Below are 14,438 nucleotides of genomic sequence, written 5' to 3'. Positions count from 1 at the left end.
AAAAACTCCTTTCCACAAGACATCTAGAATTGCTGAAAAACATAATTTTAAGTGCTTGGGCTCTCTCTGCAATGAAAAAAAAAAAATCAGAGAGAGAGAGAGAGGAAATGCATCTTTTATCTTTTGTCACTTCTGCCACTGGATGGTGTCAGTTTTAGCAACCAAAAGGTTTGGGTCTTAGTTGCTACAAAAGAATAGGAAACAAGATCTTGGGATTTATGTGAAAGTCAGGACTCTCCGAAGGCCACACCCTCAGAAAAAAGATGCATTGAAAGAAAAAAAAGAAAATATCTGCCTACTAGGAAGAAAGATTGACAGGCAAGTTTGTTTCCGCCCAGTCACAAGTTAAGAAGGTATTAGTGAACTGGAAGATAGAGCTAAAGAAATGATCCAAAATGAGGCACAAGGAGATATGTACGAAATAGAGTTAAACATACGAAGAACAGGATAAAATGAGTTAGTATATGTCTAACAGGAATTCTAGAAGGAGAAACAAGTAAGAACAGAGAAGAGAAAAAAGTCAAAGAGATAATGATATACAGTTTTTCAGACTTTATGAAAATCATAAATCCTCAGGTTTAGGAAACACTCCCAAGCAGTAACAGTAAGCAAAACACACATGTAAACACACGGTATTGAAACATCAGTATACCAAAGACAAAACCGCTCTTAAATTCAATCAGTGAGAAAATATGGATTGCCTATTAAAAGAAGCAATAACTAGACTGGCAGCTGTCTTCTCAACACCAGAGCTAAAGTCAGAATATAAGGGAATCATGACTTCAAAGGATGAGATAAAAGAATTATCAACCTATAATGTAATATCCAATGAAAGTATTATTCAAAAATGCGGACAAAATAAAATATTTTCCAGAAAATAAACGTCAAACTGAGAGTTACAGCCAAGTAACTCTCATGTTCATGAAGGGACTTCTGAAAGGTGCAGCTTAGTATGAAGAATGAACCAAAGTTAAACACTGGGATGCAAGAAGACAAGTGAGCAAAGCAACTGACAAAACATGTTGATAAATCTAAACAAGCATTGTCTATGTGAACCAATTATAATACTGACAAAGGGGGTAAAAAGGTACGGTGGAACTCAAATACTGGGCAACAATAATATGGAAATCAGGAGAGCGTTAGAAAGGTTAAAGTGTGTTAAGGTCATTTTGGAAAGACAGTTGGAAGATTACCTTCAAACTTCAAGTCAAAAATTCTACAGGAATGTCTAAAAGAGTAAAAATAAAGTACATAATTTCCAAGCCAAGGAGGAAAAAAATAACTAACCTGAATAAAAGAAAAAGAAGTCAGAAAAGAAGGGGCAAAATAAATATAGAAAAGGCAAGGTAAAGAAAAAGACTAAAATATCATGTTCAAATAAATTTGATAAATCAGTAACAAGAATAATAAATGGGCTACACTGACCAGTTAAAAGAAAAAGATCTCACATTAAATTAAAACCAAGAAAACAAATCCAACTACACAAAAGAAAAACACAATAAGAATACAGAACAATTGATGGCAAAAGGAAATAAAAAGGATATATTAAGCAAATATTAACCAAAAGAAAGGTAGTGTAGCTATATTAAGATCAGACAAAATAAAATTTAAGGCAAAGAGAATTTTTAGGAATAAAGGGAGTTGCCATAAAATTACTTTTTAAAAATGTCATCGAAAGATCCAGCAATTCTAAACTTGTAAGAATCTAATAACACAGATTGACCTCAAAATACATAAAGCAAAAATTGACAGACTTACTAGAATAATCAAGCTCACAATCATAAAGTGAGATTTTTAACATCCATCTGACAAAGTGAAATTCTTTATGGCTTTTATCTGCCTTCCTGCCAACACCTCTCTCTAGAATGTAATCTAAAATGTATCATCTTTTTTTGTCTGTTTTATTCACAGCTGTATTTTAAGAACATAGAACAATGCCTGGAACATAACAGCTGCCTGATACATACAGTTGTTGAGTGTTTGAATTAATCAAGATGGGAAAAGATCACAACTATCGAGATTGGATAATACGATTAACAAGTGTAATCTAATGGACTCTTATGGAACTCTGTACTCCCAAATCAACACATTCTTCGCAAGCATACATGGAATATTTATGAAAATTCACCATGTGCTAAATCGCATTCTCTGACCACAATACAATTAAGTTAGAACTCAACAAAAACAACAAAACAATAAAATTCTATGCACTACAGAATGTAAAATACACTTCTAAACAACTCAAAGAAGAAATCATAATAAAAATTACGGAAACAGAAGATTAAAGGAAACAGAACTTAATGATAATAAAAACGTTATATTTCAAAATTTGTAAGCAGTGAAAGATTACCTAGAGGGAAATCTATAGATAAGAATGCATATGTAAAAAAGAATTAAATTTGATGAGCTACACATTAAGAAGTTGGGGGAAAAAGACCTATAAACACAAAGGAAATCATGACAAAGATAGAAGAAATTATTGAAATAGATAAAACATACAAAATAGAGGATCAAAAAAGTAAAAAGCTGGTTTTTAGAAAACAGGTAAAACTCTGCAAACAGTGATTATGTTTAAAAAGATAAGGTTTACTATGAGAAATAAAAAAGGGGTCTAATTTCAGATACAGCAGAGATCCAAACAAATAGAACGTTAAGAAATACTTGACATTAATGTATTTAAAAATGAATGGATAATTTCATAGAAATAATATAGTTTGTCCAAACTGAGTCATGGAAAAAATAGAAAACCTGAAAAATCCAGGTCTACCAAACAATCAATCAATAGCTAATCCTTAGCTTATACAAAGTGTTCCAAAGAACAATAGGACTTATTCACACTTCAATATATAAACCAGACAGGGACACTGCAAAAAAGGACTTTTATGAGTCAATTTTATTTATAAACATAGATGCAAAAGTCTAAAGAAAATGCTAGCAAACTTAAGCCAGGAATGCATAATAAATAATAATACATCACGACTTAACTAGGTCTAATCCCTAGAGATCAAGGATGGTTTAACATTAGAACATCTATTAATATATTTCACCACATAAACAGATTAAAGAAGAAAATCATACTATCTTCTCTGTAGCGGCAGAAAAAGCACTTGATAAAATTCAGTACCCATCCATGATTAAAATAGAAACAATTTAGCAACTAGAAACACAAGGGATTGTCTTTACCTGGTATCAGGTACCTATCAGAAAATACTTCACTATAAATTATAAAATAATTGTCCTTAAAATCAGAAACAAGACAAGGATTCTCAACTGTATTTGGCATTGTAGTGGAGGTCCTAGTCAGTACAAAAATAATGGAAAATAATCAATATTTCAGAGGAAAAGACAATGGTAAATGTGCCTGTGGATGGGACATCCGTGTACTCACAGAGGTCTCTGAGAAGTGGTTGAGTTCAATACCTGCTGAGAACTCTAGGATTCCAGAATACCTAGATTTTTAGAAATCCACAGTTTTCTTATTTTGGTGTCTTTTGTTCTCTTTAAAATCCACAGTGACATTTCACCTAAAAAAAAGATGCTCTACCACTGTCAAATTCTTTACTTTGTACCAAGCCCTTTTAGAACCTGAACTTACAGGTTGGCTAAAGACTCAAATTAAGTTTGACCTCTTGGGCGGTAGTCACACTTCCCGCTCTGCATACAAGCCAGAAGGCTGAGCAGCCCGCCCTCTGATGATTTTTTTAGGACCTCCCACTTCCCCACTGCTCTGAGGAAGGTCTATCAACAGTCCCGAGTTTGGTCCCACTGAGGACAGACGACTGCTCTTTCCAGGAAACCCTTTTATTCTTTATCATTACCAGTGTTTTCGTTTCTTTTCACAAGCAACTCTGAATATGAAGTCTTTTTTAAAAGAATTCCATCTCAGTAATTGGTAGAGGAGTTGTATTTAATTTGCTTTCCCCTTGATTGCTTAAACGCCTTGCTCTTGTGGTTTTTCTGAGCAGTTTTGTGTAATGAGTCACTCTGAGCAACTGACTGGGAATGTAGAGAGAAGGCTTCCTCGGCTATTTTGAGTCACTGTGTGATTGACCCTGGGCCAGTCACTGAACCTAATCAAGGAGCTTCATTCACTGCTAAATAAAGAGGGTAGGCCGGGAAAGACGGGTTAAAGTTAGACTCCGCCACAGAAGGAGCCCATCTCTGAATAACTGACTCACAGGAATGAAATAGCTTTTTCCTAGAGTATTTCCACTTGGAAAAGCTCTCCTGTACTATATTCTTGCCTAGTTGTAGCCCTTTACACCTGCGTCCTGTCTTCTGTTCCCTCTCCATTTGTGTATTTCACGTTACTGCTTAGCTTCAGTGAACGACCATGGATGGACGGCATTCCGTGATAATCACCCCAAAAGAAAGTTCTGATATTGTAGGTGACCGGCGGTGGGGGAAAAAGAAAGAAACACAAGTGGAAGAAAAAGTACCCTTAGACACAGAAGTCCTGATTCAGGTTCAAGTTCTCCCATGAATTAATGTTGTGACCTTAAGAAAGTCAACCTCCCTGAGCTACATTTTCTCATTTATCAAGTGGTAACCACACTACCCTATCTTTTTATCTCACGGGCATGTGCTACAAAAACCAGACAACGAACATGTACAGTGCTTTGAAACACTGTAAAGCACTATATATGTGTATTCATATCAACTGAATGATTTTATTAACCAATGCAAGAATTTAGTCATAATATATACAAGGTCTGACAATGAAGGTCGCAAACTCATCCTAGAAAAAGTGTTACATGTCTCACTGCTGAAGATCACTACGGTCACCTTTGAAGTGCTCCCCTTGGGAAGCTATGCACCGACGCCAGCGTCTAGTCCACCCACCTAGTCCAGCAATTTTGGAACTCTTTTTCTGGAATGGCTATCAGAGCTGTCATCGTATTTCCCTTGATGTCCTCAATGTCATCAAAATGTCTTCCTTTCAATATTTCCTTTATCTTTGGGTAAAGGAAGAAGTCATTAGGGGCCAGATCAGGTGAGTAGGGAGGGTGTCCCGATACAGTTATTTGTTTCCTGGCTCAAAACTCCCTCACAGACAGTGCCATGTGAGTTGGTGCATTGTCGTGATGCAAGAGCCATAAATTGTTGGCAAAAAGTTCAGGTCATCTAACTTTTTCAGCACTTCCAAATAGTAAACTTGGTAAACTGTTTGTCCAGTTGGTACAAATTCATAATGAATAATCCCTCTGATATCAAGTTCACAAACTTAATTGTCATACCTCTTATATGAGAAGGTCTTACCACTCATGCCAGACAGATGCTATTACAAATTATAATTGAATAACTTGTAAGCATGTAAACAATGCTTTCAGGGCAGAGAAGATTTTAAAGTAACAAAATGTAGTTTCAGAACAGAAGCAGATTGATTTGGATGACTGCTGCAAAAGCAGGAATAAACAAACTAATACTTAAAGACCCTTCTTACTCTAACTCAATCTTTTGAATCCATAACGTACGGTGGAAGCTAAAAATGCAAAATAAATGAAAGGAAAACTGACAAGTTAACAAATTTCAAAGGGGGACCAAAGGAACTATTATAAATATGATCTCTGGATCATGTAGCAATTCAAGGAAAAAAATCTGAAGATAGAAGGTGCTTTATTTTCTTACCTCTGTTCTGTATTAAAAATGGCAAAGTTGTGCTTGCTAGACATAAAGCTCTTTTCCACATCCCGAACTTTCAGGTTGTCCAAGGGAAGCATATACTTCTTTTCTTTTTCCTAGAGAGAAAAAGAGAGAGAGGGCTTTAACAAAAGATATTAAAGTGTGCCAATGGCAACATAGCACCTGACCTGGCCAAGATTTGATTACAATATTGTGATACCCTCAGACACTATTTTGATACCAGCTACCAAGGAATATAAGTTATCTGATGGGTAGGCGTCTCTGCTGATTCTCACTGGGGTCAGAAGAAAGAGGGGAGAGAAAGTGTAGAGGAAGGAAGGGTTCAGTCATGTAGAAAACACACGTGGTCCTCTATCCTTTCTTCCTCATGTGGGTCCCCTTAGATGTTTTTACATGTTAGTTTGATATTAAGAATTTAGCCATCTGTTAATATTTAACAAAAATGTTCTGGTCCTAATTCAATGAGAAATGCCAGATGGATTTCATTTCATATTTTATTTGCAGCCTAAGCAGTTTTGATAGCCAGTGCTGGCAGGGGACTGGAAGGAAGCACGAGGACCCCAAAATGAAATACCCCCCGTAAACTATGACAAAAGCACAGGAAACACTTCCTTCATTTGGGTCAAGAATAAAATGTAAGTCTAGGGGAAAAAAACAAAACAAAAACGATTCCCTTAAATTGTTGAGTTCTTTGAAGAAGAAAAAAGAACCCATTAGAAGTGGACTGATATTAACTAGAACACATTCTCTTTTAAAATGAACAATTCTTTAAGAAGAAAATGGACATTGGAGAGGGGAAGTCTGTAAATGGGACCGAGCCGGTTTTAGTAAAACATACTAGATGCCAAGGAATTACTAGAAACATTTGCTTTTACAGACTGGCCCAGGGGCAATATTATCATATGTATAAATGCTTAACAGCCCGTTGAGTAGGAGAGAGCCAAACACTCAGCTTAAGAAACCTACTCAAGACCTATTACTGGGGCATTTTAGCAGTGGTCCCTGTTAAACAGTAGTCCCCTGTATGGTCCCAGCCTCTACCTCTGCAGTTAGACCTGAGAAAAAGAGGGACTAGCAACTCTGGAGGAGGGGAGCTTAGAGATGTAGCCACGACTTTTAATAAACAACTATTACTGCATTTCCTGTGGGGAATACACACAGTGTACAGATATGTCTGACATAAGCCTTTTTGTTCCTGCAGCTCCTGCACCACTTCCTTGAGAGTTTGTGGCTGGGCTGAGTGGTGCTCCGGGCCCAGCTGCGGGGGCCATGCCATCTGCACACCCATAGGCAGTTACTGAAGGGCGTGTCCCTGGCATTGCTACTTCTTACTCCAAAGTTAATCAGAAAAGAAAGCAGGGCAGAGCACATGAAAATAGCGAGGCAGAGAGAACTAGATGACTAAAGAAATTGAAGGAAGTTGGTTGGTTGGTGAACAAATTGGCTGTCCTGGCAGACAATGTCTTCAAAGAAGATTAAAATAATAATAATAATAATAATAATAATAATAATAATAAAAGAAACTAAATGGGAGTGAGGGAAGTCTAAGAATAAACCTGAGAAAGCAAAGAAAAGTTAAGAAGAGCACAATATTTCTTGTACAAAAAATAATATTAGCCAACACAAGGATATTCTAAATAGCAAAACACATAATTTAAGCAAATGAAGTACCATCGTTGAGTCTAACTTCTTGGAAACACTTGTCAGATGACTTTAGGACAGAATTCTAAGAGGCAAGCTATTGAATGAAAAGCTATTCAATACATAATCAAATGAAAATGCTTGGGACCCCGGGGAAAAAAAAATTATTTTTGGATGTTTTTCAAAGTCCTAAATTTAAGCAGCTGGATTTTTTTAACGCACCCTCCTATTCAGCCTTTTGAAATGATGGATTTGCCTTTTAATGGGAAATCTGCATTTCATTGTAAAGATGGAACACGATGTCTTTGGCGTGTTTTCTATAGGAGGAGGATCCCTTTGTACTGCATTTTTTAGCATATAGTAAAGATCCAAATCCAGCAAGTTTACGTCAGATATTCAACATTGGAGAAATACACACATATGCAGACAGGGGAACATGAAAAACTATTTCATAATCAAGACTTTTAAGACGGATGGAAGAAGAAGAAAAAGAAGAAAAGAAGACTGGGACTGATCTGTTTAATTGAAGTTGTAAGTCCAATGGAGAATTAAAGGAGAGGACACTGAAGCAGTATATCACGAATATTTCTAAAATCCTTGGTGCTTTGGGGAAAGAATGACGTTCTGCTAAAAGAACATTTTGAATATGAAATTGCTGAAATAAACAGAAGGAAGACAAGAGGATTAACCGAATTATAACTTCCAAAATGCAGCGAGTCTTTGCAGCAGCTTGATTGAGGCATCTGCTACATACATTTGTTAGTTTTATTATTAAACGGTCTAATATTGCACTGACCAGTGTGGTAGGCACAAGCCACAGCTGACTCCTGAGCACTTGACGTGTAGGTAAGCTGGGATGTGCCCTAAATGTTAAATCCACACCAGATTTCAAAGTCTTAGTATGAGGGAAAACAATGTAAACGATCTCATACTTTTACATTGATTATCTGTTGAAATGATATTTTTAATATATTGTGGTAAATAAAATACTACCTTATAACTCACCTATTTATTTTCACTGCTTTGCAGGTGGCTGCTAGACAATTTAAAATGGCTCGTGTGGTTCTCAGTAACTTTCTATTGACAGCGCTGAACCCCAGGTATTTACCATCACTTTCCTTCCCCTCATCCATCCAAACAGTTTTTCCCTTCGGACCTCCCTGTTTCTGCCATCAGGAGGACTTGTCATTCTCGCCGTCACCCCATCTGAAACCCTGCTATCCTTTCTGACGCATTGCCTCCCTTCACCTCCTTTATTACATCGAGACTATTGCATCGTGTCTGAAGCATTTGTCAGAGCTCCAGTGTTTGACATTCCCACTACATCAATCTAGGGCCCTGGCATCTCACACACAGATGGTCACAAACGGCTTCCTAGCTGGTCCCCTTGCCTCCTAATTCCTCTCACATCACCAAGGAGGGCAATTTTCTAAAACTGCTCTATCAAATTCATCCCAGTCCTACAAAGCTCTAGCTCTCCATTATTTATGGAAGAAAATCCACGAACCTCCTTCATGGGACACTGGAAAGCATCTCTCTATGGGTTCTGAGTTGTCAATATCTCCTCTCCTCTTCCAGAAGTCTTCCTATTTCAAGCAAATGCACCTTTGCAGATGGTCTTTTCCCAATTTGAAATACCTTTCCACTTCTCCCCACCACATCAGTTTATTAGCATCTAGCTCAAGTTCTTCCTTCTGTGCAAAAAGTTTTCCCAAGTTTGTAACTCTGTCTGTCTCTCTGTCACTCCCCCATCTCTCTACTTTCAATTCATACAATAAGTCATGTTTATTCTATTTATTTTGAATTATACTTTATGAGACACCCTTATCTTACAAGTGCATTAACTAAAAAGTTTGTGTAAAGATTGTTCATTTGGAGTTCGGAATGTTCAGTCAATTCTAGTGTTCAGGTGGGATGTGTTAGCACACAAAAACCAAAAAGGAGAGAATGTTTTTTGCTGTATTTGTAAAAAAAGAACAGAAGAAGAAGAAAATTTGATATTTTAAATATTTCACCTTGAACAGACATTTTGGTAGATGCACTTGTAAAATTCTACAGATTTTTAAGAATTTAGTTTTTCAACTTTTATCGAGAAGTAATTGACATACATTACTATATAAGTTTAAAATGTACAGCATGATGGTTTGGTTTACATGTATTGTGAAATGGTTACCACAATTAGTTCAGCTAGCAGCCATCTTCTCACATAGATACAATAAAAAGAAAGCAAAAAAAGAATAAAGGAAAAAAATTTTCTCCTAGTCATGAGAGCTCCGAGGGTCTACTCTCTTAAGAGCGATCCTATGTATCGTACAGCAGCTACCTATAGTTATCAGGTTGTACATTACAGCCCGAGCACGTATTTATCTTATTGTTGCATGTTTGTATCTGTGGAACAGCATCCTCCAACCCCCCTCTCTTTACTCTCTGCCTCAGGTAACCACAAGTCTGATCTCTTTCCCATGAGGGTTTTTTTTTTTTTTTTTCAGATTCCACATATAAGTGAGATTATACAGTATTTGTCTGACTTATTTCACTTAGCATACATAACGCTTTCAAGGTCAACCCATGCTGCTGAACATTTTTTTGATTGAATAATAGTCCATTGTGTGTGTGTGTGTGTGTGTGTGTGTGTGTGTGTGTGTATACGTGTGTGTGTCACAACTTCTTTCCCTATTCATCCATCAGTGGGTACTTAGGTTGTTTCCATGTCTTGATTATTGTAAATAATAATGCTCTCTGAACAGAGGACTGCATATATCTTTTCAAGGTAGTGTTTTCGTAAATTTTGGAAAGGTTTCCCTTTATTGGCCGTGGATACATTCCAAGACCTCCAATGGATGCCTGAAACCATGGGTAATACCAAACTTGATATACACCATGTTTTTTTCCTATATGCAAATACCTATGATAAAGTTCAATTTATAAGTAAGGCACAGTAAGAGATCAACAACAGTAACAATAAAATAGAACATTGTTAACAATATACTGTAATAAAAGTTATGCGGTCTGTCTGTCTCTCTTTCTCTCTCTCTCAAAATATCTTATGGTACTAGATTCACCTTTCTTCTTGTGGTGATGTGCGGTGATAAAATGCCGACACAATGACATGAAGTGGGTGAATGGCATGGGCCTTGTGGCGTCGTGCTAAGCATTACTCTACGGGTGACTTGAACACAGGCCTGTGATGCTAAGCGAGCCCGTCTGACCACCAAGATGGCGACTCAGAGACTAACAGGCAGGAGCGTCTACAGCATGGAGACGCTGGACAGAGGGAGCAGGATCCATATCCCGGCAGGACGGTGGACACGGCGCGAGATTGCATCACGCTCCTCGGAACAGCATGCAATTTAAAACTTATGAATTGTTTACTTCTGGAATTTTTCACTTCACATTTTTGGACTGCTGTTGACCTCGGTCACTGAAACCACAGAAAGTGAAGCCACAGATAAGGGGCGACCACAGTGTTCCCAGAAGTGGGATAGCTGGATCAGATGGTAGTTCTATTTTTAATGTTTTCAGGACCCTCCATACTGTGAGAAATGATTTTGTTTCATGGAGATTCAGAGTGGAAATTCTGGGTATTTTCTAAAGCATCAGGAGCTGATGGCCCTGATTCAACAGTCTTCTTTTCTTTTAAACGGAGTACTTCTCCTTGTCTCAATATACAGTGGTTACCAGCACTATTTACGTGGGAGGCATCCAGGAGGACAGGGATACTTTGTGCAGAGAGAGACGAACTTGAGTGCATGTTCTTTCCTTGCAGTTACTGGGCCAGAGTTAGAAGACATAGGCGAAATAGGATAGGCCAACAAAATGGACGCATCGAATGTGTGAGAGAGTGTGGTCTGAGGTGGAAGTGACTGAACTACGAGTGGTAAAAAGCAGAGGAATCAAGGTGATGGGAGGTGGGGATTATGGAATGGCCACAGCATGTGTTTGGCAACCTTGAAAGGAAAGAAAGATCAGTGAGAAGCAGAGGTCACGTCAGCAACTGCCCTGCAAATGGCCTCTAGCTGGCAGAGCTCCGTGAAGTCAGCTTGGTTGCTGGAAGGAGCGACAGTGGGTGTGGGGAGAGGTGCTGGATTGCTTCTGCCTGGTACGAAGGCCTTCTTCCCTGCAAGAAGGCAAATACTAGATGCCGTGGCATTTATGTCAAACGCTAACCCCTCCATGAAGCCTACTCTGAGGACAGCGTGTCACAGACCTCTTTTATAGCGTCCAACTTTTCCATACTTTTGACAGAGGCTATCTAAGATGAGATTTCTTGCTTATAGGCAGCTTGCTTCTTCAATAGACTGGGAATGTCTTGGGGGCAAGGACTGTGTTATAATTCTTTTGTGTTTATGTGTAATAGTTACTACAGTGCTGCCTCCACAGATGTGGCTTGAAAAACATTTGATGGTGGATGATGCATCACAAATAAAATTCCAACGCGCTGCAATTTTACCATAATGTTGAACTTACACCATTTTACTATGGTGTCTACCTACACTATTATGTTAAAAAACAACAACCATGTAACCAGATGTGATATAAAAACTTATTTTTAATGCCTCATTGATTGATTTTGAATGAATTGACAGGTTTTTGTGTAGTATCATGTAGTTCGTTAGGTCAAGTTTTACCAACCTAGACCAATATACTGGATACGGTTGATACAAATCTCATGGCTTAAACACATAAATATACTGTGATAATTCAATACTCTTCAAAACAATTCAAAAAACAAAACCAGCAGATATACTACCCTTAAGAGGGAAAAAAATTGATTTAAAGTTTTGAAAAATGGTAGCGCATAAAAAAAAATTAGATTAAAAGAGAAGAAAGAAAACTACATGAAAAAGACCCGTATGGGCAGCAAATATGGTGTTTGAAATATGTGACACTGGCACCACGTTTATTTTTTAAATATGTGATATTTGTTATAATTCTTCACTGACACGCTCCGATATTTTAAAGCATTGTGCCAATATTTCCCAGGCTAATAAATAATCAGATTAGAAACAGGGTCTGTGACAGATGAAGCGGCCTCCATGCTGCTGAGAATGGCTGTTCCTCATGAGTAAAGAGGCCTATTTTGACCACTGCTCTTCTCACACTCGCAGGACTTTCCATGTGCCTTCTCTTATTATTGAACTTGCCATATGTACACTCCTGATGTGTTCAGTGTCTCTTCTTCCACTGAGAAACTGCCATGTATGTGTCATCTCTCAGTGCTAGCAATGCACAGAACATTCCCAGGACGCGACCACCGGAGCAGCATGCGAGGGCCACACAAACGGGGCGGTACCACTGCACCAGCCAAAGAGGAGACGGACCAACTGTCATCAAGCGTCTGGTCCGAAAATGGGGCCGCAGACCACAGAGGAGTCTGAGTTGAAAAGATTCCTCATCCAGGGCTCTACGTGTTTTTGCAGAATCCTGAAAACTCAGGAGATACTGTGGGACATTCCATTATTATAACTTGCTTGTGGCTCAAGTGGGTAATGTTGATCAATGTTTTTCCTGACAAAGTTTTCCTTTTTGCCTTGACACACGGTGGCCAGAATGTTTACACGTAACGAAACGGAAGACATTATGCTGGGTTTCTGGTTGGGAACCAGAGCCCCCCAAAATGCGATGCCCCCATATGTTAATGCTTTGTGTAAGGGACACAAGAGCTCCGTCAGCAGACACAGTCATCAAGCTCCCCACCCCCACCTCACTGTCCAACTCGACAGACGCTGAATTACCCTTCAGAGTAAATTCAAACCCCTCAGCATACCCGCTGCTCCAACCCGGGACTCTTGCCTTCCAGAAAACTCAACACATTTTCATTCTCCACCACAACACACCCAGTCATGTCTTCCTGTCTTTGTCTGTTTCCTCCACTAGAAACACTTTTGTTTGTTGGTCACTTTGCTTCTCTTCCACTCAAAATTCCTGCATAAAATCATTCCACCTTGCTCAGACTTAACGGACTTTTTTTCTTAAACCATGATAGTTCTCATTTTTCTGTCCTTTTTTCCTTCCCCATCCCACTTGCAGATATTGTTTTTAAATCAGTGGACTCCTTTAAAAAAATAATTCTGCCACCAAAGCCCATTATATTGAGTCGATGAAGAGTGGAGTTCCCCAGAGCGAAGCAGGAGTGGGGCTGTTAGAAAACCTGCCCACTAAGTCTCATCCTCTAACCCTGAAATTGCCTCTCAGACATGTGGTGGGAACGCCTCAGGACTCTCATACCCAGCCTGGGATTCCCGGGTCCCTCTTCCAGAGCCTGGTCGGTCTACCTACCAGCCTTAGTCTCAGGTGTCCCCACACTGCCAGGGCTCTGCTCTCACCCCAGCCTGCCTCGTCCTGCTAGGTTTCCTACACCGTCTAGCTCCCTGGGTCTTCTCACTGAGCAAACAGGTCTCTCAGAGCCATGAAAGCCATTCAGCAAATCCTTCCCGTTCAAACCGCCCCTGTCATGCCCTCCCTGCCTGCCTGATTGGGCGGGCACTTTGATTCTTGATTGGATACTTGGATGCCTGACTGGGCACTTTGATTGGGCCTCCTCTACCATGTCCACCATCCCTCCTATTCCAGTCTGATCCCTGACAGCACTGGGCTTGGTCCGTTCCTTTACACTTTCCTCTAATTTTCTAAATGTCCAAATGTTTCATGTGTGTGTGTGCTCTGCTTTTCCAACTACAAGGTATACTCTAAGGGAAGCAGCAAATCTGTTACTCTTATTGTCTTTGTTATCATTGTTCATGATTCTAAGGCTTGCTGCCCGGCTTCTCTGTAACTGTGTCCTGACTTCCCCATCAGAGCACCAGCTCGCGGAGGAAAGCAACTGTTTCCTTCTCAGTTTGGGTTGCATGGTTGGCATTCAACAAACACGTGTACAATGAACACATGACTGAGTTCCCTCATGGGCTGGCATCGTGCTTTGCCTACATTGAGAACTCAGAGAGGACGACTGACTTATAAAATAATCAAAATATCAAAGAAAAGAGAGGCTATAAAAATATTGAGAATACCAGGATGCTAGTTCAAAATGTTGCTGAAAACTGAAGTCTGTTGTTTATTGCTATTGAGAGGTTATAGCTACAGAAATGTGCAAGTATGAAACTCATACTATAAACTACCCATCTTTTCATTTGGGCTCTAATTCCCTTCTTTAA

The 14,438-nt window shown here is 39.0% G+C and overlaps 1 protein-coding gene across 12 annotated transcripts in view; it reads right to left on the bottom strand.

Moving 5' to 3' along the window:
• Nucleotides 1-14,438, bottom strand: part of DNM3 (dynamin 3) — a 388,315-nt gene that overhangs the window by 109,875 nt on the left and 264,002 nt on the right. For all 12 annotated transcript variants that reach the window (XM_074322213.1, XM_074322210.1, XM_074322205.1 and 9 more), the window contains one exon: nt 5,629-5,738. In XM_074322213.1, coding sequence (XP_074178314.1) covers nt 5,629-5,738 — 110 coding nt within the window. The remainder of the gene's footprint in view (nt 1-5,628; nt 5,739-14,438) is intronic.

The sequence above is a fragment of the Rhinolophus sinicus genome, linkage group LG17 (genome assembly GCF_036562045.2).
Source record: "Rhinolophus sinicus isolate RSC01 linkage group LG17, ASM3656204v1, whole genome shotgun sequence".
Taxonomy (NCBI): domain Eukaryota; kingdom Metazoa; phylum Chordata; class Mammalia; order Chiroptera; family Rhinolophidae; genus Rhinolophus; species Rhinolophus sinicus.
This window is presented reverse-complemented; position numbering and strand designations above follow the sequence as displayed.